This window comes from Aspergillus pseudodeflectus, assembly GCF_044049435.1.
Source record: "Aspergillus pseudodeflectus strain CBS 756.74 chromosome Unknown BJX68scaffold_55, whole genome shotgun sequence".
NCBI classification, from domain to species: domain Eukaryota; kingdom Fungi; phylum Ascomycota; class Eurotiomycetes; order Eurotiales; family Aspergillaceae; genus Aspergillus; species Aspergillus pseudodeflectus.
The window spans coordinates 26261-49007 of record NW_027263831.1 but is presented as its reverse complement, the minus strand read 5'-3'; the positions used below and the strand labels follow the sequence as shown (position 1 = coordinate 49007).

Below are 22747 nucleotides of genomic sequence, written 5' to 3'. Positions count from 1 at the left end.
CAATCATATTGCTCGCGACGAGATTACACCACGGATGGCGATATCGTTTTTCAAGTGCCAATGGATATCGCCCTAGTACAATGTGGATACAGTGTCCGAACGGTCTGCCGAGTTCCAGACGGTCGTCTTCTCGTCCATTCATGTCGAACACCCGCCATTTCAACCGTCGTTGATTGATATTAGCTGATCATGGCCGGAGGAGTACCCCGAGATCCAAGAGTTCAGATTTGTTGGAGCCCATGGCGGAGATTTTCGGCAATCAAGTCCCATATCGTCAATTGTGGAGATGGCCTCGCCCTGAGAGGCTGAGCCAAGAGCCTAGCCGGCTCGTTTCGGCACTGCAATAGAGATAAACTGGATCTTTGGCTTCTCTCCACTTCTTCGCCCTTCTCCTCACGGTCGTCGCATGGCGCCCATATATTTCCATGATATGCTCATGGCGAGCGGATCGCAGCCGCGACAGATCGACGCTGACTGCAGCACGGAAAGTATCCGGTTCGGTGCACTGGGGTGATCTGGAAAGTTCGCCCCCAACCGCGGGCCAAATGGATGTTTTGCAGACCAATTTGGAAATAGATTAGCCAACCATCGCTATTGGTCTGCGCCCGCTGTGCCGTGCATCTAGTCCCTTTCAGCCCGGAGTTTCTTCATTAGCTCCTCCGTATCGGGAGGAATGGCCCCCAGAAATCCCCATACCACGAACTCTTCGATTTTCTGCATCTCGAATTTCAGTTGCAATCTTCCCTGGATGAACTGTTTGCTGGGTCTTCTCATCAATGTCTGAGTTGCCATTACGCCCGGGGCCATCTAAAGATGAAGGTAGTTTCATGTTCATTAATTTCCAGAGCGACATGTCGCAAACGGTTGGAGTTGGGCGACAAAAAAAGGCTTTTCTGTCGAAACAAACACATCAAAGACGGAAACAAGAGTCGATAAAACGGCTAAAATACTCTCGGCCATTGTGGAAGAACGTGTCGCAGGAGAGAAACCAACTTCAGCGATCGTCGCCTTCAGACTCAGATGAGAGCTCACAAGGTGACGTTGGGCCATTGACAAAATATGTGGGACAAGGATATGTGGATCCGTTTGACACTGCGTCAATACAGATGACGAATGCAATGAACATGTATTTCCATCATTGTACGTTCATCCGGTGAATCATCCCTGGGAACGAATCCTAAACCCTGGAACTCTACATAGACAGAGACCGTGTCGCCCCCTCCGCGTTTCCAATCGACGGGGCTCGCATGAGTGTGGTGTGGTCGCACCATGCGCTTGGTTCACCAGGCTTACTGCAGATTTTCCTTTTCTTGGCTGCTGCACATAAAGCAGCGCTCGAGTCTAGCAGCGGGCTCCCTGCGACGGTCGTGCAGAAGTCGTTCCGAGATGCCATCCATTTCCGAGTCAACACCATCAAAACCCTGAATGGTCTTCTGCAGGATTCTGCGACTGCGTCTGGAGAGTCTACGATCATGCTTGTGGGTTCAATCATGTCATTCGAGGTACGCCTTTTTTGTTTCCGGTTAGGTTCCTTGCTGAGAGATGGATCTGATTTTCGGTCTAGGCCCTCAACGCGGAATTCAAAGCACTAGAGACGCATATGCAGGGGCTTGAAACACTTATAAGGTTAAGAGGCGGACTAGAAGCATTGGATCACATAACGCTGGAAAAAGTCTACTAGTACAAAATGCCCTTTCTCGATTCCGCATCTGTAGGTTCGATCTAACTCGTTTCACAGCGCCGATGTTGCATATGCGGCTCTGAGAAACTCACGGCCAAGCTTCCCCATGTTGCCTAGATTCCGTAGCGGGGTCCTGCAGGAGGTGCGAATGTTTCAGTTCCACGGGGACAGCGGCAGGGGTGACAACTCCGCTCCCTACGGATCTGGATCCGAGTCTGACTTGCCTACGACCCTAACCTCTCTCGGCACGCGCTTCGCCAGAGCGCCCTGGCTTACCGAGCTTGATCCATCGATGCAGTACACTATTGACGTATGCCGCCGGCTTCTTGTACACATTGGTATCGCAGCCCTCCGACCGAACGTTGTCATGCCCACAGATAACGACCTCTACCTCCTTCTCCAACACCACCTTGTCTCACTGAATTACCCGGAGAGACGCACCGATTTGAACGAGCCCCTCCGGCAGACTATCTTTATCTACTTGTACGTGCGGGTCATGCACCTCCAGAGCTTCCCGATCATGCAGTACATGACCGATGCGCTACGGCAGAGTCTCCTTCCCCGACTCTCATATTTTCAAGCTATTGCCCCCGACTTGCTCTTCTGGATTCTTTTCATCGGAGCACTCGCATCGCAGGGATCCCGATCTCACCCGTGGTTTGTGGCTTATCTTAGGTGTATGACTTCCAGTCTCGGCTTGGAGGATTGGGATAAAGCCCGAGTCGTACTTGGGGAGTTTTTCTATACTCCGCAACCTGAGGAGACAGTGGTAGATGATCTGTGGAAGGAGGTTGTCGGCATGCCATATGATTATATACCTCCGCAATTTGCGTCAGTTGATCATAAGACAGACGCAAGAGCGGCTGAATTATGAGGTTTTGAGCTTCGAGGGGGGTACTCTGCACTATTTATCAACCCAGTGGGTGCAATGTGGCTGGCTGGTGCAGCGACGTGGGTGGGGCCCATTCGTCTTAAGAGACACTAACCTTAGTCTCTTGACGGCTGTTTTTGTTTCAGATTCATAATCACCAAGGTTATCTGTCAATCTCACCTAAGCACCAATGGCACCTTGCTGCTTCATCCGAGTCTGTACAATCTTCACACGGATACTGCATACTTTGCGAGGTGGCTCAGACCCCAAAAGGTCCAAGGGCTGATTATGGATGTAACCCCTTAGACACCACACTTGGTACTCCAGGAAGGACTGCTGCATTGTCTGACTTTTAGATGAGACCATGAGACTGAGAAGGTCTCGGCAGCCAATCAGAAATGACTTTCGACGCCCCAGATTCGGTATAGCGCACGCCCCCGGCCAGCTTAGCCTTTAGGGCCACCGGCCGACTGGCACTCTGGGCGGATAGACCTCAAGTGGTTAGCGACTAGCTTGGAATCTTTCTATGTAGTACATGGTTGGAAGAATATCTCACCTTTTCAGTGTATTCCTAGGGGCCTCTCCTGATTTGTTCTGGCTTGCACGAACTGGCCTCCGAATCCCAGACTAAGGTTGACATCCGAGGTGGTCATTCCAGACAAGTTTATACTGCCAGTTTGCATTTTCTTATTTTTCCAAGAGCAAACATGCAAGATCCGTGAGCTCTTAATCGTGCTGAGAAATGTATATGATCTGCGAGATAACAAGTCTGCTAGAATAAATCTATGTTTCTTGCCCTCCTTTCCCGCCCGCTTCCCACCTCCCATGTTTTGAGGTCAACCCAAAGCTCAGCACTGGTACTAGATACGTGAGATACTCTGCAAGAGCCATTCTGAAGGATTGCCCGTCGTAATATTGTAATACCATCAATAAGACAGCCGAGACCCCTTCCTGTCACCCCATATGCACCCCCTCTCGGGTAGACCCGAAGGTCTAGCCCTAATTCAAGCGAAGCAGCGTCTGGAGCACGGGTTCAAAGCACCTTGCTGAGCCCGCATCACCCTAGTATTTACAATGATTTCATCGACTGTGGATTAAACAGTGCCAATTTTTATCAAAGTCCGCCTAGAATATCTCCTGCGGCCGCCCTTGTCAAGTGCCACTGTTTCACCCGAAATAAGTACAGCAAGTACGGCGGAAGAAACTGTACTGCCACTCGGTCATCTAGGCAAAGAACAATAGGAAAAACATCCTGCGCCTCAAGGACCTGACTTGATTGTCATCTGTCTTTTTATGAAGCCCAAAGCCGAATGCGCACGTCTCTAGCCCTAATCGCCCGATTACGCTCTAACAAGTGGTCGACGGCGAGTCCCTTTTAGCGCCTGGAACACACCGCACATACGCAGCAATGGGGCACCTCTATACTATACAGTACCAGGAATTCTCCAGATCCCTGGAACTGCTTATACGAGGTCGGGCGTCGCTTGGGCTCTCGGTGGGCACTGGCAAGGACCAACACCACTCTCGCACTCCTTTATCACGACGTTACAATCAAAGAAAGGGTCGGTTGGCTGCAGTGGCGAGGAACCTGACTGGAACACGCCTACTAAATACTACTATATCAGTGCCGCATTTTTCGGCCTTTCTGCTGACCAGTATGCAACTCGTGCCACTACCGCAGCCGGGGACATTGTGGGGAAGCTCGCAAAAAAGAAGCGACGGCTATCGTATACGACAATGAACATACCAGAGCTCCAAATTGTGCCGGGGATCTGTTGAGCACCGCACCGGTTATACGGTTTTTGGCTCCTCCCGGGGCTTGAGCCGCTCAAGAGACCTCACGCGTCTCGTATTTTTAATATCGGGGGCACACTGACTCGTTCCACATGGATGCATCCCGTATTCTGGTTGTTGCAAACCAGCCTATCTGCATCACCCCTACATCAAGATGAACACATGGTAGTCCTCCACGGATCGGTATCTGGGAGGCCGAGGCACTGTAGTGTGGTATAAAGAGGAAGGGTATCACGATGATGGCCTGCACGAAGCAAAATACCGAGTAACCACAAAAGACCCAGAGCAGACCGTTTCATCAGGCAATACTCTATGACTTGATATATCCAAAATGAAGCTCGCAACCACCCTTGTTACAATCACCTTCCTAATCCCCACTATTCTCACCTCACCAACCCTCAATCCAAAACGCTCGCTACCCGACTACCTAGCTGTAATCACCTCCCTCACAGACGCAACGAACGACTTCTCCTCCTGGATAACCGAGTACGCCTCGGGCACAATCACCGGACCTGACCTCCTCACACACTCCACGGACCTTCTCGACGCCTACGCCGGCCTTTCAGGCACCATCATCCAGCTTGATCCACTCAGCAACTCCGACGCGCTCGGTCTCCTCAACCCAGTCCTAGGTCTTAGGGATGCGACGGGGGATATGGTCGACACCCTAATAACTGTGAAATCTAGCCTTGTTGGTGACGGACTCAATGATGAGATCTCGGTCTGGTTGAGCGAGTTGAAGGGCGAGATGGAGTATTTGAGGGATCGGATTGTGGATAAGGTGCTGGCTGCGTTGAAGGAGGCGGTGTATGATGTCTTGAACTCTATCCCAGAGCAGATTGGAAGGGGGGAAGATGCGTTGTTGACTTGAGTCCTGGATTAAGCGACTGTATTTTTGAGGAGAGAGCAGAATGCAAGCCCTTCGCTAAGCGGCTCTCGGAGGATATACTACGTGGAGCATCATCGTTGGTAACTGATTATATTCCCGTACCCTGATTGAATCGCTTGCTGATACCGAGGTCACTGATCTCGATCCACCAATCTGGACCTGTTTGCACGACGAATATGTTCTGCTGACTTCAGCTGGGTGTCAGTGCTTGGGAGCATGCATTTTGGTGCATACCTCTGGCTTCAAATCGCGATGTGCAAATCATACCATCCAAATAAGTTCACAAATTGTCTCGCGTACTGAATTCATTAGCAATAGCTTGCTGGTGTTCTGGATGTAGACTAACGTTGGGCTGAGATAACTTGATCATCGCCTCCAGCTCTCGAGTGAAGTCCATCGTACGGGACGAACGCGATTGTCAAGGGACCGTTTTGACAGCGTGGACTTTGTCGTTGTCATCGGGGCATCGCTCCAGCTAAACAGTCCCAAATCTGCTCTGCCCGAGAAAAACGTATCGCTTCCGTTTCTCCTCTCGCGTGCCTCTCACAGTGGGATCGAAGATCTCGTGCGAAACGTAGTCGGGGAAGAACTGACACTCAGGTTAGCATCCTCGACCAGCTCCGACAGGGTGGCCATGATGGATTTGCAATGACTGGGGACGGAAGCCCACCGGCGTAGGTGTTGGCGCTGATGCGTTCCCCGCGTCGTGCGGCTGAAGAGGAGGCGCTTTGGGTCACCTGATGTGGTGATGTCGCAGGCCGCTCGATTAGGAAAGAACGAGGCTGGGCCGGCATGCGACACTCGACAACGCCAGAGACGACTCGGTGTTAGTCAGACAGGGCGGCCAAGGACCTTTGGCTGACAAAAGCGCAGTAACTGAATGAGTCATGGCTACAAAGAGGACTCCGCACCCTGTTCAGATTAACCATCTGCATCCTGCTTTACCAGATCTCGCTATGGCTGGGGTGTCCTCGCTACCAGACGAACTGATTGCACTTATCTTCGAAAACTGCCTAAGCGACAGAACTCACAACCCTTCATCATGGCTTCTGACTTCCCGTCGACTCTACCATATCGCTATACCCATCCTATACCGCCACATCTCCGTCCAACTGCCCAACGTCCCCAAGCTCCTCCAACCCGCCGACGGCATGAAATCTGGCTTCACAGACTGTATTTTTCACAGAACCAAATCCATAACAATCCACGTCCCCTTCGCCCAGAGCTTCGATAAGCCTCGAGCATGGAGCGAAGAGTTCCTCCAGGCCACAAAGACCCTGATCAGTATGATGCCATCCGTCACATCGGTCTCCTTCATATCTCGGCCATCTCGTCGACCACTCGGGCCAGCGCGACCTGTCCGGCTAAGCCAGAACAGCGTCTCTGATATCCTGTCCACTCTTCCTCGCACAGTCACGAGCCTCGAACTCTCAGCACTCGTCATCCAGCCGCCCTGGGACCGCCACAGAAGGCAAGGCTCGTCAAAAATCTGCAATGCGCTACAAAAGCTCATTCGACAGCTTCACCACCTCCGTCTTCGGGTTCCCGGGCTGTGCGAGAATCAACTATCACGGTTCGCCGACCGCACTTCGGGCAAGTCTTTCCCTCTTCGATCGGCGGTTTTCATGCTATCCATGCCCCGGTATCAATGGGATGTTCGCGACTTTGCGGCTCGGGTTGAGAACCTCCGGATCAGGAGATTCCCTAGTGAGGATAAAGAGAAGAGACGGATTAGCTTGTCTGCTGACGCACGGGCGCTGTGTACCTCCGGGCGGTTTCCGCACCTGAAGGAGTTTATCGTTCTGGACGCATTGGATGTAAATGAGAGGACGGAAATTGTTCTCAGAGCGGATGCGGTTGCGGGAGATACGGCTGCGTATCCCATTCAACTGTTGGACGGGCAGGCTGGCGAAGGGCTGTTGGCGGGTATTCCGACTTTTGATATGAAGTACGTTATTCGAGTTGTGCAGAATGGCAGCCCAGGCGATAGGACAAAGTGCTGGAAGGAGTATGTTGGCTCTTATGGAGAGCTCCTATGCTCCATGGAAGGCTCGGCGACATGGGCTGAACTACCTAATGGAAGGCGGGTGCCAATTGACATAGACGGGGATCAACCGCGTATGAACCTGAAATGCAGACGCCTTTCAGACTCATTCCGAACTGTCGTGTCACATGCTGCGTGATCCAGAGATGAGTATACGACCTGGACGAATCGGCCATATACCATGCTCCGTTGACCTTCTGGAAGTGTTTGAAGAAGATTTGAGCGTCGGCTACGAGATTGCTTTCAGGCCAGACAAAGTCCCTAATAATGGATTGCAGGCAGTTACCGGGTAACGGTGGGGTATATTACTTTTAGGTGGACTGTGATAGGTATTGACGGTCACCCAGCGAGCCATAGGTTTGCCCTGCGAGCCGAAAACTCTTGCTGGGCTCGGTGAAGGACGCATGGGCAAGTTTCTGGGAGAGGCCAACAGACACCATTCTGACATTCTCGCGGTCTGACATTGGTAAAGACACAAAGCTGAGATGGTCTTAACCTATGCCGCGCGTATGAACCTTGAGCACATATAGTATTACACTGGTGTCTGTGTGCATATCATACATTTTTTATAGACAAAAGAAAAAAGTCATGAGAAGAACCCGCCATGCGAAATCTTGGACCAATCCTTACACAGACCAAACACCGTCCGACAGAACTTGCCATACTCGACAGAGATACTGATCCTTCTCCAGGACCCCTCCGCGTGGTGATACAACCGTGCTGAGGGGTCCGTGATTGGTTTCGAGCCCATGTTTCCTTTCCACCCCCGACCGGGGCTACAAACCAAACGTTAGCATGGATGCCGCCCATCAAATCCAAGGACGGGATTAGCTAGAAGAAGAAAGGAGATCAGCAATCCATACCTAAACCCCGTAATCGGCAAAACCAGCACATCCTCCACATACTTGCTCTTCCCGCCATCCTCCAACCCGGTCATCGCATTCCAGCGCAGATCCGCCTTGCCCTTTAACCAACTACTTACGGAATCTGTAAACGCAATCGGCCCCGTCACATTAACGGGATCAATGCCCGCGAGTTCCAGCTGCGTCGCCTCGGAGTTCGAATCCCCGTCATGCTTCCTGGCGATGTCCCGGACGTATTCAAAGAGGTGCTCGATGAACTGCGTGAGGATCGGGTGGTGTGGGGCAAAGGCAAAGGCCCACTGCGTGAGCTGTATGGGGTAGAAGTAGCCCATGCGCCAGTACGTGTCGGTGTTGGGGTCGTTGTCGGCTTCAATGCCGACGATGGCGCGCACGGGCTCCGAGGAGACGTAGGTGCGCCCGGTTTGGAGGTCTGTCCAAGGGGTGATGTCGAGTTGGGAGATCCAGTGTACCGGGGACTGCAGGGGCTCGGTGTCCATGTCGACGTACTAGATGATGGCGACGATGATGTTAGCGCGGGTACAGCCTAGGACAGGAAGATAGGATAGGAATCGGGTGTATGGACGTACAACACCACCGAGCCACTTGCAAACAAGGATGCGAAAGACATCCGACTGCTCGACCTTGGTCGGGAGCGCGTAAAACTCCGCCTCGAGATCTGGCTCAAAGTACCGGATAAACTGTGCGACGCCCTCGTCGTCCCAGAACATGTAGGCCAGGTCACCCTCGTCCACGACGGCAAGCCACTTCTCTGCGCTGTTGCGGAACGTGCTTGGCCACGTCTCCAACCTGGTATCCTTCCATGTCTGGTGTACGATGCGTGGGATGGCAGAGCGGGGTAGTTGTCGATGTGGTTCGGCGGTGAGATTGAGGGCGAGGTCTGCGGCACCGATGATGGATTGCGGGGCGGGGGTTGTCGGCGAGTCTCTCGTCCAGGACTCGGGGATGTGCCAGGCTGTATCATGGGAGAGGGCTGGGTCAGTCTTGTTGGACCCCTGATTAGGGTTCGTTGGACTTACCTCCACCATTGCCCTTTTTGCCTTCAATGTACCGCAGGAGCATGGGGTACTGATGGCGTATATGCTTGAAGTCAGGCTCCGTGTCTCGTGCTAAGAGTTTCCAGCTCAGGAGGAGCAGCAGAAAAATCGCGGCAGCAACAAAGCGCCGGAGAGGTTTCGGTACAAGCATTGCGCGGGTGTTCCTTCCTCAGGAACAGAATGATGGAGTAAACAGGAGACTCGCGGGGGCTCCCATTTTCGCATTTAATACCTGGCCACGGAGCCATTGATGGCTGGCGCCTGCGCGGAGATGAGCGAGCTCCGCCGCATTGAGCTGCTTGTTGATCTTGAGACCGGCCGCTAGACGAACCCCAAAACCAAAACACCGCCATTATGGACGAGAACTCTAGAAGTCGGTGCTACAGAGTTCAGATCCTTGACGGTGATTGGCTGGCGCGTAGTTGGCCTACGCGGCTCATGGACCCCCCTCGGCGTTGGCCAACGCTTCATCCTCTACGCCAGGCAGCATGATATTTCCTACAAATCTCAATGGGGTCCAAAACACTAAGTATGACTAAAGACAGTCCATCCAATATACGAGCCAAAGTGAATTTAGAGATCTGACTGCATCCTCGAGGACCGGACGCCCTCGGGGCTCAGCACGATACCAAGACTCAGGCACAGGCACCCCGACAATCCTCATATTTGGTCACTTGCTTGACGAACACCCTGGATCTGCAGACCTTTTGCAAGAACAGCTTGGACGTTGCTGGTGAGCCAATGTTTTTTCACCATCTGCGCAGGTGGACCGCCTCGTGGGGGCCCTCGGTCAGGCCAAAGTGGCCAATCACGGTCCTCCTCCGCCCCACGCTACCCTAGCACCACTTCTTTGATCCTAAAAAGTAAAATATGCCGTTCACTTTAATGGGAGCCCTGAGACAGCAAATAATCTACTCGGCTGCAGCATTGACCAGGGTATCAGTATCCTGTGGTGCACCGGTTTGTGCCGCGGCACCTGAAGGATAATTCCCTCTACCATATGTCAAAATGCTTGTCTAAGATTCAGGTCCCTATCCTTCCATGGATATAATAAGAGGTTACAGCCTCCAAAGCTACCGTAAAGGCTTGTACACTATATCTTGCTCAGGGGGAACAAACCCCCAACTCGCAAGCGATTCCCGCTCAGAGAACCCCAGGCGTATGCGGATCCGAATCGGCATCCCCACTGGAGAACATTGATGCCTTCGTTGGTTCATCGGGCGTCGCCTTTTCTCTACCCTTGAGCTTGGCTACGTGACCCACAGGGGATCTCGCGGCTATCGGGAGTGCTCAGTATGTCGCTGTCCCAGTGACCAATAATGCCACGTCGCCGCTAAACCGGGCGAGGGGAGTCGTAATGAGTATGTGCTGTAGGCAATAGAGGCATAACCGATGTCAGGCATATCGAGTATGACAAACCACTTGACGCTCTTCTTCAACATGTTCCAGCCCAATCATGGCGTGGATGAGACCAGCGAGGCCGCAATTGGCCTCGTTATTGCTCGGGGCTGTTAGATTGCGCACTGTCTCGATTCTCCGTTGTCACCATCTCTCAATTGGAGCCATTGCAGAGTGGTTTCACCTCTAATGAGGTTACCGACTTCCCTCAAAGCTCCGAGCTTGCGCCCTTTGAAGCTTGGCGACGAAAAGTGCCTCAGGGTCTCCACAAGGGACCGATTCTCCACAGTGTCAGAGAGGGTTCAACGCCATTGACCAATTGGAGTCTTCTGTGTTGATTGTTGCTGCCTGGAGTGCCTTACTAAGAACTTTATATCTTGTTCGCATCTCCCTCTCGGATACTTCGCCGTCGGTGCATTGTGCTTCAACTGCCGTGGCCGGCGGGATGCCAACCTATCTGTCCATGCCTTGGTCACGCAGCTAGGACATAGACCAGCAAATCTACCATCAGTCAGTCCAGGTTGGTGCAAAACATCGTTTCAAATGTGTAGAGTCTGGAGTGTGTAAGGCGTTGGCGTAAAACGTGACCACTCGGCCCTAGCCCCCACCCGACACAACATCTTCTAGAGACGAGAAGAGCTTCAGAAAAGGCGAGCTGAAACTCCTGTGGCATATGGCTAGACCTTGCGAGACTCAAAAATTAACGAGCACATATGCCAGGTACTGTTTCAGACAAACTTTTGTTGCTGCCTTGGGCTCCCTCGCGCTAGACCCCAACGACATCCTATCGAGAGGACCCTGAATTGACTGCTGCCTATGCCCATATGTACTCGCGCCAGGTAACAGCGAAATGACAACCACGCCAGAAGGAATCAAGATCAAGCTTGCATGTGCGGCGCTTCGGTCCCGTCGCAACGCCCTCCAACCGCGACACACATTGACAAGCTTCCTCCTCGCGGCCTCTAGGACAATGCCGGCCCTCTCATGTGGATGATTTGTCTCGTGCACATAAAACACCACAGCAAGACTCATAGAAGCCACCATGAAGACATAGAGCACAAGCTGCGGGTTTGTCTGCGCAACATAACGAATCTCTGACCAACCCGTCGTGTGAGCTAATGTACCTTCCTAGACTCACCGTCTCCACGAACGAACCGACGAGTTAGTCATCAACGCACCGAAAACCCATTGCATCATGATCGACCAGGATGTATAGACCATACCGATGAGGAGGTAGATGAACACCAAAGAGAACAGCGCCAGGCTATTCAGTGCATCTTGGAGGACGGATTGACCTTGGGATACTGTAGCCAGCCGCAAGACATGGTGATGATTGTAGCGATAGCTGTTCCGCGGCCTTTTGCGGCGGAAGTTGAGGGACGGGGGTGGTGATTAAGAGGTCGGGAGTTGCCATCTTAACGTCAGCACGGACATGATACTCTTGATTTCTCGGCGGATGCTAAACCATCTGGTATTTGCAGAACGTCAGCCATCATCTGATAATGGGCAAGAAGACACGATCGAGGGTGGCGGTGGGCAGTGCTATTTTGCCTTGTGAAATACCCAAACCTTCAGATGCTAGACAGAATCCCAGCATCCCCGGCGGAAAAGGGAAATAGACGCTATCCGCCCCGGCGGCGAACATTCGCGCTCACTTCGGCCGCCCCAACTTCCAACTCCGATTGGGTGGAGCTCATAGCTCCTTCCCCATGCACGCATTTGATGAGCTATCACAGTTCTCCTCCAAGTTGCACGACTGTGGAAGCCTATTTGTACTAGTAATGTGGCACGGGCTCTGGAAATGCTCGGAGTAATCCATGGTAATCATGTCTCGTCTGTTGTAATCCGGCACACACCATGGTGATAGTCTATCGCCCTATTTTTCAGACGCCGTGTCACCATTGTAGATATGCGTATCTTGGGTCATGATGCTACCTCACTGCGCACGCTCATTTCAGAGGCCATGTTGTGGTTTTTGTGGAGATTCTGCTGGTTGTAATGAATCTCGTTTTGCTACACTATCTAAGAAGATGAACAGTTTCGAGTGACAGCGCCATCTTATCTCAACATCGATCAAGGCCAGTCTTCTAGAAGTGGAGATAAAAGATGTGTGGCCAACAAACTTTTCTTACTTGGTGAGAATATATGTCATCATCGCCAGGTAATCCAAGTTTCTTCACCTATCGTCATAGTGTAAACAGCAAAGAACTGGGAATCATTGATTGAATCCGAGGGTCTTTGATCAAAAGAAGGAAAATAATGCGAAAGATCGAGATAGCATAATCCCCCGCAGTTATAGCAACATTGCTCAGACGTCCACCCCCTGATTTATCCTGACGAAGCAACGTCGCTAATGCACCTACCCCGCAAGCAAAGGTTGGTATTTATCCGGATTGTCGTAAACATCACATACTATTGGGCAGCAGCTATGGTAACGTCGAGCAACCCGTATCCCCACCGGAGATGCCCTCGTATTCATCACGATCCCTGTTGGAATTGACATGTCGTGTGATGGATCTGCGTTTTGTCTACTCGATGGAGTGGTTCGAGGTAGATGTGCATGGATGGATAATTTGGCTTCCGTCAATGAAATGAATGACATGAGTTGCAACGCTGTAGGTTTCTCTGGGGAAGTGTTGGAGTGTGACTTCAGATGCGAGGACCGTCTGAGCACCGGCCCGGGGGTGATGCAAAGAGATATAAACCCCCATTACCCACATCTGAGGCATGAGATAACCGTCTCTCCTATCTTTACTCTATATACATATCACCAGTACAACTTACCCACCATCATGAGGCTGTCAGTATACACCGTCCTCATCACCGCCTGCGCCAGCATCGCCCACAGCGCGCCTGCCGATGCAGCAGCCAATGAGGTAACCACCTAAAAGAGCAGTTTGCCACCATTTCAGGGTGTCCGAACCAAGCTAACTTAGTGACAGTTGATTAAACGTCAATGTGTGGGTACGTAGCTCGGTGGCCTAGCACTGTCCAAGCAACCTTCCCACGGATCCCATCGCATATCCTAATAGAGGGAGCCATGGGCCAGAGACGCATGCTGACCGCCTGTTTGCAGACTGCGTGACGTATTGTTGCTCGACTCATGGTGGATGTAGCTTCCTCAACTGCGCTGGGTCAAGGGTATGTTTTCTCTCCCAGCTTGTCATGCAACGCTTTCAAACAGACTAACAAGTGTGGTTCTTAGTGCAAATGTAGTGCCGCAAGCCACTGCTACTGCGAGTGTGACTGCCACTACGGCTAGATGGGCCCAGATTGTTGGTGTTGTTGGGGAAGGCGCGAAGGGCTCTCGGAAGCTTGTCACCCTCCATAACAATCTGATCTCGCTCCGCGCCTTTTCGACTCTGAACAGCCTCCGTATGGCCATCTGTATCGCTATGTGATAGCTTCATGAATACTTTGGCCTCTTATATATTCTCGAGTGTCTTCTTCCATAATATAGAAGTTTTCACCTCTAAGGACCGCTTTGTACGTGTTTTTAGGAAAGCGCAAAGAACCGCTGGCCAACCTCCTGAAGAACCCCATCTCTCTCGCATCAAACTTCTTACTGTAATTTTATCTCTATGGAGCAGTTGAATAAGACCTCATCTATTCTGGTCCGTCAAGACGTCCCTACAGTGTGTTGGGAAGGAGAAACACTTTACCCAGTCACAGGGCTGAGGTTCTTGGCGCATGTTTGAGCTTAATCTTAAAAGCACTGATTGCCTCCGGTTCTATTTTGAAACCACGGGTCGTACCCCAGCCTTGGGGTCATGTTACTATTTACGTGGACATACAAGTTCCAGCTTGAGACGGTGTTGGCTGACATTGTGGCTTTTCCGGTTGAGATGACAGCCTGCATACAAGGGATGCAGAGATGATGCAGTGCAGTGGGTGGTGATTGGTAACCTGATCAAACGCGCGAGGTTGCCTATTGGCTAACTTTTCCAGACTATTTATTTTAGCCTTTCGGCCGTGGGCGGCTTGGTACTTCCGATCTAAGGTACTAAGGTAACCATAGGTTGTATACCGGTTGGGCCATGGATCGAGATGGCAAAACTGTAGACAACAATGACCGTTTTAAACTTCTGGGGACGGCGTCTTCAGATAAATCTCTGCTGCTTTGCTTTCTCGTCTCGAGTTTCCTCTCCTCATCACCTATCCTTCCTGTCTCATCATCGCCTTCAAAATTCCATCAAACATCGTCCCCAACACCAACACACTGCGAATTTCCGTCTATTTCATTAGAAACACTCTCAAAGACATGGACAACGGATCTAGAAAACGAAAGGCGGAGACGCCCTTGGAGTCTGAGCGTCCAAGTCCATCCCTTTATCATCCTCGTCCACTTCGTGCACTTCGTCCAGCCGAGCTCTCTGGTATAGGGCTATCGCTGTCTCCCTCGCAGCCCGCAGGTGCTACTGGGCAGATCAACCAAGGGTTCGTTCCGCCTTCGAGAGGCTCGCAACACGCGAAGCATCCTACTAATCGACTACGCAGCGACCCCAGCCCGTATGCCGGTGATGTAGTTCACATCTACATCGGCAGAACCCGCGCCGACTACCCTACCCCGAAGCGTCTCATCGAGCGACGCGCCCCCGAACTCCCCATCCGTGCAGATGCCCTCGGCTACCGCCACGTGTACCTCACCGATATCGACGAGACCATCGGCCATATTCTATGGCACTTTCTCCGCACTGGCGACTACGAAACCTGGCCTCCCCGCAACGCTGGTGCGAAGCTTACCCCGGCCGAGATCAGGGACGACTACACCAAGGCCGCACTTGCCTACCGGGCCGCACAACGGTATAACTTCAACCTTTTGAGTCTTCGGGCGCGCCACCAGATGTTTATCCAAGGAGCAAGCCTCGCGGCGGTCGAGGTCATGGACGTGTTTCAGAGGCATTGGGAAGGACTCTCCGGGGACAATTTTATAACGGACGAGATAAGACGACTGCTGGGGAATGCGTTTAGGGCCAACGAGCGGCTTTTCGAGGACAAGAGGTTCAATGATCTCTTCGGTGGACCACCTGACTTTGATCGGATTCTTGGTGACGTTATGCTCGATCTGGTCAAGGGAAGAATCGACGACCTTTCCCGGGCTGAGGCGGAGGCCCAGCGCGCCGCACCTGCCGAAGCATCGCAGCCGCAGCCGCAGCCGCCGCCGCAGTGCAACAGGCCATTCCCGGTATTTGGAATGGATGATTTGGCCTTGAGTGGCTTGCCGTTCAATCAAAAGCTCCCTCCGGTCTCTCATACGAAACACCTCCCGGTCATTGACTTTAACCTGAGACTCCCTCAGATCTCTAATACAAAGGTCCTCCCTGTTGTCATTGACTGTAACTTGAGACTCCCTCCTATCGCTGCGTGGTAAGTCTCTTCCATACCCCAACGACGCAGCTTATTATGGCTGAAACTAACGCCTTACAGGCTCAACGCACTCCGCGAAGCGGGACCTCAGGAATTGAATATCCATCAGGACGAGGAATCAGACAGACCTACAGATTGGGACTCGAGCGACTCGGACCTCTACTCCATTATGAACGAAGCCTCCGAGACAACTACTGTGACACCGGATACGTATATTGATACGGATATCGAGGGATCAGACTCTGACAGACCCACAGATTGGGATACAAGCGACTCGGAAATGTTCGACTTTCTCGAGGACGAAGACTCTGATAAATCTACCGTGACGCCAGATACTTATATCAATGAATCAGACTCAGACGGACCCACAGAAAGCGAGTTGGAAATGTTCGACTCTCTCAAGGACAAAGTTTGTGATACAACCAGCATGACACCGGATACAGACATCGATGGATCGGACTCGGACAGACTCACAGACTGGGACTCGAGCGACTCGGAATTATACTTTATTATGGACAAAGTCTCCGACACGGCCAGCACCAGCACGACCCCAGATACAGAGGTCCACGGAGCGGACCAAGAGGAGACCGATTACGCATCTCTCGCTTTGCCCCCCAGCTTCATGGACCGCCTCGACTTTCTCCTGCATGGGGACTTTAGCACGAGCAGCAATCCATCGTATCAGGATTGCGATGGAGAGGGCCTCGAGAGTCCTTATTACAGAGTTCTCGATGCTCCGCCCGAAGCCATGCTCGGCTTCGACTTTCTTCTTCATGAAGACTTTGAGACCAGCAGCGTGGCCCCCGACGAGGATATACATGGAGACGAGGATGCGGACTACAGATCGCTCGACGGCCCTCCTGGACCCATGCCCAGCCTTGGGTTCTTCGACTGCGCATGCTAGGTTTATCATGCTCACCAAGTATTGGTATTGTGTTGGCTCGAGAGTGGTTGATCATCATGAGGAAATTTCTTTTATTTTTCTTTTTTTCTTTAAAGAGTTTGGCACGGCGCGTGGGGTTAGATCTCAACATTTACTGGATACTATCTCTGTTGGCGGTTTTATGTCTCTGGTTCTTTCTTAGTTTCCTCCTTGGGTGGGAGAAAAGTTTTGCTTTTTCTTTTTCTTTTCTATCCTTTTTCCTTTTCTTTTCTCATCCTTTTTCTTTCTTTTCCCTCTAAAAAAAATCGGCGCGGCGCGTGGTGTTTTAAGGTCAACATCTACCTGGATGCTATATATGTTTGCAGTATCAGGCGTTTGGTTCTTTCTGGATTTTCTCCCTGGGCCAAAAAATTAGAAAAGAAAAAAAATTCCCTTTTGGAAAATAAAAAACACTTGCTTGCTCCTTTGTAGCCTATAATGCGCTTCCGTAGTTTGGTAACAAATGGTAAATTATGGCTAAGGTGCTGATAATACCGCAGGAGAATTCTCTAGAGGGAGGAACGGGTGAGCTTTATTGTATAATGCCCGTAAACGTTACAAGGATAAGGATGGTGTTTGTGGTGGGGGAGACATTGAAGTGGGTGAAATTCCTGGGGAGGTTATGGGCGGCCCTGCGAGCCTTTTCTAATAGATGATTCGCGAGACGGAGTCAAGTTGTAGTGATGGACAGAGTTTGATTGAGGATCCATAATCTACACGTGGACGTGTATCTGCCTATATCCATCTCAAGTGTTTCCATAGAGATTTGCATCACATACAAGAGGATACTGGTGGCGAAGAAGAGGCTCGGTGATGAGGGGGAGAGTACTTGGTAGGTAATCATAAGCATGGCCTCTTCACCAACAATACTCACCAAGCCAGCTGTCTGCGTAGGCCAGGCCTGATCCCCACTTCTACTTGAGATCACCAACGCCTTGGGCAAGACTGTCCTGCTCCAATTCCTCCCCAAGTGCGTCACCAAGCCAACCCAGCCCACTATATCCATCCTCTCCTCCATCATCCCCATCATCATCACCGTCATCATCTTTACGAACATCCTTAATCGAGCACTTAAGACCCGGAAAAGCCCCGTTGAACCGCGCCGAAATCCACGTCCAAGCCGGATACATGCCCCTCAGCAGCGTCTGTCCATGATCTTTCCAATGATACCGCACATACCGCACGACCGTCCCCTCATCGCAATATTTCTTGTACAGCGCATCGGTATCGCTAATCGGGGCCGTGATGCTGTCGTTGGTCCCCTGGTAGATGTATAGTGGGAACTTTGGCGCCTTGTCCTTCTCTATGTACTTGCCCATAACCCCATAATCGTTGAGGATATCGCTAAACTCGTACAGGAACCTGTCGCCGTTCTCGAACCACGACGAGACGTTTGCGTCCGTTGGGATCTTCGGCGGCGTGATATCCGACTCGCTGCACCGCGCCAGCGGACCCAGGAAGAACGACCCGTACTTTGCGTCCAGCTCGCGGCGCAGGCACTCGTCGACCTCCGGGAATGCATTCATCACGCCGAGGATCGCCCAGATGTTTAGCGGGGACTGCGTTCCGTTGACGTGGATGTATGTGTTTGTGACGTTGGGAGGGGGGCCGCCGATTGCTGCGCCGACGATGTTGAGGTCGGGTGCGTGGTGCGCGTGCAGTTCCGACGCCCACTCTGACGCGAGCCCGCCGCCAGAATATCCGAACATGACTGCCCTGGCTGTCGGGTCGATGCCGGTGTACTTCTGCGAGTTGAGCGCGGCCTTGATGGAGTCAAGCGTGTGGTATCCGCTCTGCGGGCCGACGGTGAATGCGGCGTTGTTCCCCTCGTAATCTGGAATGTTGATAAACGGTCTCTTGCCCAGGGGACCGTTGTTGCTCATCAGGTACGGGAGGATAAGGGTCAACTGCCCAAAGTTCCAGGCCTTGGCGTTCTTGTGCGCGCCCTTTCGGAGACCAAACGACGGCGAGCAGTTTACGTCGGGCGAATCGTAGGCAATCTGGTAGGAAAGCAGGCGCTTCGGGTTGGCGTTTTGAGGACGGATGACGGTGGTGACCGAGGTTGTGGGGTGGTTGGATCCGTTGCGGGTGACAAAGAGGAGTTGGTGCGCTGTAAGGGGGCTTTCGGTGCCGGGGAATATGGAGGGGAGGGTAATTGAGCGGTTCTTGAGGATCTCCCCGGGGTCTAGAGTCTTCCAGCTGTCGTCGTCGGGCTGGTAGAAGGGGTCGATGGTGGGCGGCAGAGGTGCTTGGGCTAGTGCTGGCAGGATATGGGTGAGGGCCATTATTATGGCGAGGATGGAGGTGATGAGCGCCATGGTGTTGACGATCTGCAATTGGCCTTTTTGATACGAATCGTTTATGCAGTCGAGACAAAAAAAAAAGGCCAATTAATCGCTGCGCCCGGATGATGGACGGCGATTAAGTATCCATCTTGCAAGCCACAATTCGACTAGATGATGTCAAGACGCACGTCAAAGACTCAGGTAGTATGAGCACTCGTACTATCCAATCCAGACTTGAGCGTCGCACAAATGACGCCCAGACGCATCCAAAAACTGCGCGCAGAAAATCCCAGCCGAAGGCCATTATCAGCCCATCCGCGACCATCCGAAGTCGCCAATCGGGGGCCGATCCGCGATCATCGGCCGGCCCGTTGCGAGATCGATGATCTCAGTCTCAAACTAAATTTGCATGCGACTCGATGGAATGAGATCCGTCGGTCTTGGTCTGTCCGGAGAATCCTCTTGGTCAATCAGGCCCGCCTCCCTCGCCTGTAGGGCTTCGTGGACAACTAGGGCAGTTCGGATCCCAGGTAAACCTGGAGCCATGGAATGCTTCTGTTGCCCGTGGACTCGGAAGAGCTCTCCCGAACCATTCTTGCTACCCGATCCGGAGTTTGACACGGTATACCTGGACTACGAGATGGCAGGTCCAGCGTTGACCGAATCGTAAGAAAAATGTGGCTGGGGTGTGAAACAGCTAGGCCCCGGGGGTCCAGAAGATCAATCGGGTGCTGTCTCCGGTAAGTCACTTTCGTTGTGGAATAGTGTCGAATGAGCCAAGGAGATAGAGTGCTGCGGCAGGTTCTTGGGCCAGAAGTATCTCATGTTGGGGAAGGAGCGAAGGGGGACCCCCAGCCCCATTCCGCTCCAAACCTTTTTGCCAACGCAAACAACCATCCTTAGCTGGTATTGGCATCCGGATTGACACGGAGCAGTTTCATTTGGACACCACTTCATTTACTACCTCTTCAAGCTTTCTTTACTCTATTGACTAGGGTTTCTTCCTCGCACGAGCAAGCGACGCCCAAACTGCGCTGTGTAACTCTCCAAGGTCAGCCATGGCGTGCAGGCCCCATATGAGCGACTGTCTTCATTTGTTGTAGTTGCGGAGGTGATATAGCGTGGCAGAGAGCTGGTATCTAGTTGCACTACGTGAGTTACTTGCTTTGCTCCACTGATTAAACAAATGGGCCCATTACTATCCACAGAACAGCCAGATGGGCTTGCATCTCACCCCCTCTGAACACCTCTCTTCGCAATGACGCCCTCTCCACCATCGTCCATCGCTGCCCCGAAATCCGGCGGGACACCGCCGCTCAGCGATCCCCATACATCTCCTGCATACCCCTCCTCATCAAATCCATGCTGAAAGAGCATTCCCCAGCTCCCGAGGATCCCCTTGATGACCTCCCGTCCAGCTAAATACAGATTCCGCACCGCGATCTCAAATCCCCCGTGATCCGAATAAAGCAACCCCTGCAACGCAGTCTGCCCCGGGAACGGGCGATCAAAGTCTGACCCCGAGCGCATGATTATTATCCGTCTGAAATCGAGTAGACCGGCTTTCGCGCCACGAATGAGCGCTTCGAGAGTCGCGTTGTCTTCTTGCTGGCTTGTGCAATACACGCCCTTTCCACCTGTTAGGGCTTTCGTTGTGTTGGCGAATGTTGATGTGAGGATGTGGCCCGCGAAATATACGTCGCTGGTACTCGTATCGCACTGCACGATACCTGGTGGTTGCGTTGCGGCGTGATACCGGTTATCAGCCGTGAGGTAATTCCTCCGATACTGTCTCGCAGCATCCGAATCCGCCAACGACGCATTCCTCGCAAACCCCGCCGCCACATCCACCAACCGCGCATCAAGCTCAAAAACCTCGGTCCCATACACCGTCTTGGGGAACACTCCGGGCCTCGTCGATCCCTGCGGTATATACCCCGTTGAGAAATTCCCCGGGAGCTCGCGAATATCAATCTCGTGTTGCAAGGCAGGCTGCACGGCGAAGCGGGGGAACGTCACAGACCCCGTCGTCCCGTGCTCGGGTGATATACCTGCGATGCCCGCGATGAGGAAGTGGCTTCTTGTTAGGTTGAAGTGGTTTGAGAAGAGAAGGGCGGAGATTGTTACGGCCGCGTTGATTTCGCCTTCGCCCGTTACGATTTGGCAGATTTCGTATGTTGGGGTGCAGTGGATTGAGGGGAAGAGGGGGGACAGGCCGGCGAGAGAGATGTTGTGGGCTAGCAGGTTGAAGTCTGGGATTGAGTGCCAGATTGTGGCTTCGGGGGTGAACTGTGTCCTGTCAGATTGCTGCTGATTTGATGGTATGGTAGACGGACCATTGAGATTATAAAGATTTTGGGGGAGATTTTGCGGTGTTGCGAAACCTCGCCAGAGGTGTGGAGTGATATTGAGGCTGCATGGCTCAAAGATATCGAGGCGATCGCGAGCAACGGCTTGAAGAGCCGCATTTTGCGCAGATTTTAGATTGAAGCTCTATGATATCAAGAGGAAAAGCTCTGCACTTAAATATCTTGTCCTCTGCTGCTGCATGTTCGCTTTCCTCCGCCGATCACTGACCCACTATATCCACTACCAAGGCATAGAGCAGATCCCGTCACATCACCATGCATATCTCCGAGCGGGTCTTCATCACCAGAGAATTTCAAGGCCGAACACCGATCTATCTCTCATGTAAGACGCAACGATAAGAAAACCGCCTAGGGACTATCGTCAATTTAAGCCCTCTTCCCCACATGCTTCTTCCTCGCCACGCGATTCCCAAACGGAAACCCCGCCGTGCGCTTATCGGCGCCCGTCCGCCTCGAAATTTTCCCATGGCTCGACGCAAACAGCACACACCACAGCCCAATCGCCGCAATACTCGAGTACCCAACAATGGCAATGAGAAACACGCCCTTGGCCGTATCGACGTAGCGCGTATACGCATAGAACGCACTCGCGGCGTGGAAGATGGAGGTGAGGACGAGCGTGGGCACCGCGTAGGGCGCCTTGCTGTCGTTTTCGGGGTCCGCGTCTTCGGCTGGGCTCGGGTCCGCGAGTCCCGCTGTTAGCGGGATTGAGCCCGTCAGCATTATTGTCAGCGCGGAGATGGTGAGCAGGCTGAAGCCGTAGCAGCGGGCGAGGTAGATTTCGCTTGCTGGATGGTGTTAGTGGGGTTGGTTCGTTGGTTGGGGGGAATCTAAGGGAGAAAGAGGAGGGAAAGGCGACGTACGGGTCGCGGGACGCGTCTCTTCAAGGAGCATGGCCGAGATGCCCTGCGGGACAGAGATGAGGGCTGCGCTCTGCAGCGAGAGCCAGGCGGCTGTGGAGTAGGTGTAGGCGTAAAAGACCTGCGGGGATGGATTAGCTCGGAACGGCCAGGATTGTCGAGATCAAGACACATACATCCATGACTGTAATTGTGAATTGCAATTGATGTGAATCTGTTGTTTGGATCGTGGATGGAGAGCTTGGGGGAAGCTCGCGGCTTCTTAAGCGGAGTTCGCGGGAGCAGTCACGATGATGTCATTGTAGCACAGTTGACAGCCGATGATGTAGCAGGCACGTGAGATCCTCCT

General features: G+C 52.5%; 9 protein-coding genes across 9 annotated transcripts; 4 read left to right on the top strand and 5 right to left on the bottom strand.

Annotated features, from left to right (window-relative positions):
• Nucleotides 1-851: 851 nt before the first annotated feature.
• On the top strand, nt 852-2555 carry BJX68DRAFT_270962 (uncharacterized protein; the record flags this gene model as incomplete). Its single annotated transcript, XM_071046842.1, has 4 exons — nt 852-1140; nt 1201-1502; nt 1565-1680; nt 1739-2555. The coding sequence occupies 4 exons, from the start codon at nt 852-854 to the stop codon at nt 2553-2555; spliced, it is 1524 nt and encodes a 507-aa protein (XP_070894734.1).
• Nucleotides 2556-4677: 2122 nt separating this feature from the next.
• On the top strand, nt 4678-5217 carry BJX68DRAFT_270961 (uncharacterized protein; the record flags this gene model as incomplete). Its single annotated transcript, XM_071046841.1, has 1 exon — nt 4678-5217. One exon carries the CDS (start codon nt 4678-4680, stop codon nt 5215-5217), a length of 540 nt encoding a protein of 179 aa, XP_070894733.1.
• Nucleotides 5218-6191: 974 nt separating this feature from the next.
• Nucleotides 6192-7418, top strand: BJX68DRAFT_270960 (uncharacterized protein; the record flags this gene model as incomplete). Its single annotated transcript, XM_071046840.1, has 1 exon — nt 6192-7418. The coding sequence occupies one exon, from the start codon at nt 6192-6194 to the stop codon at nt 7416-7418; it is 1227 nt and encodes a 408-aa protein (XP_070894732.1).
• Nucleotides 7419-7775: 357 nt separating this feature from the next.
• On the bottom strand, nt 7776-9379 carry och3 (glycosyltransferase family 32 protein). Its single transcript, XM_071037022.1, has 4 exons — nt 9180-9379; nt 8730-9115; nt 8143-8648; nt 7776-8055 (listed from the first exon to the last, which is right to left on the bottom strand). Exons 1-4 carry the CDS (start codon nt 9346-9348, stop codon nt 7866-7868), a joined length of 1251 nt encoding a protein of 416 aa, XP_070894731.1. The 5' UTR covers nt 9349-9379; the 3' UTR covers nt 7776-7865.
• Nucleotides 9380-11231: 1852 nt separating this feature from the next.
• On the bottom strand, nt 11232-11904 carry BJX68DRAFT_169046 (uncharacterized protein). The gene has a single exon (XM_071037021.1). The coding sequence runs from the start codon at nt 11637-11639 to the stop codon at nt 11289-11291; it is 351 nt and encodes a 116-aa protein (XP_070894730.1). The 5' UTR covers nt 11640-11904; the 3' UTR covers nt 11232-11288.
• Nucleotides 11905-14856: 2952 nt separating this feature from the next.
• Nucleotides 14857-16866, top strand: BJX68DRAFT_270957 (uncharacterized protein; the record flags this gene model as incomplete). The annotated part of the gene is made up of 3 exons (XM_071046839.1): nt 14857-15032; nt 15093-15962; nt 16023-16866. 3 exons carry the CDS (start codon nt 14857-14859, stop codon nt 16864-16866), a joined length of 1890 nt encoding a protein of 629 aa, XP_070894729.1.
• Nucleotides 16867-17798: 932 nt separating this feature from the next.
• On the bottom strand, nt 17799-19202 carry BJX68DRAFT_270956 (putative lipase; the record flags this gene model as incomplete). Its single annotated transcript, XM_071046838.1, has 1 exon — nt 17799-19202. One exon carries the CDS (start codon nt 19200-19202, stop codon nt 17799-17801), a length of 1404 nt encoding a protein of 467 aa, XP_070894728.1.
• Nucleotides 19203-20399: 1197 nt separating this feature from the next.
• BJX68DRAFT_270955 (purine-nucleoside phosphorylase) lies at nt 20400-21637 on the bottom strand (the record flags this gene model as incomplete). The annotated part of the gene is made up of 2 exons (XM_071046837.1): nt 20400-21458; nt 21506-21637. The coding sequence occupies 2 exons, from the start codon at nt 21635-21637 to the stop codon at nt 20400-20402; spliced, it is 1191 nt and encodes a 396-aa protein (XP_070894727.1).
• On the bottom strand, nt 21429-22637 carry BJX68DRAFT_245066 (uncharacterized protein). The gene is made up of 4 exons (XM_071041442.1): nt 22575-22637; nt 22402-22519; nt 21506-22326; nt 21429-21458 (listed from the first exon to the last, which is right to left on the bottom strand). Exons 1-3 carry the CDS (start codon nt 22578-22580, stop codon nt 21905-21907), a joined length of 546 nt encoding a protein of 181 aa, XP_070894726.1. The 5' UTR covers nt 22581-22637; the 3' UTR covers nt 21429-21458; nt 21506-21904.
• Nucleotides 22638-22747: the final 110 nt, after the last annotated feature.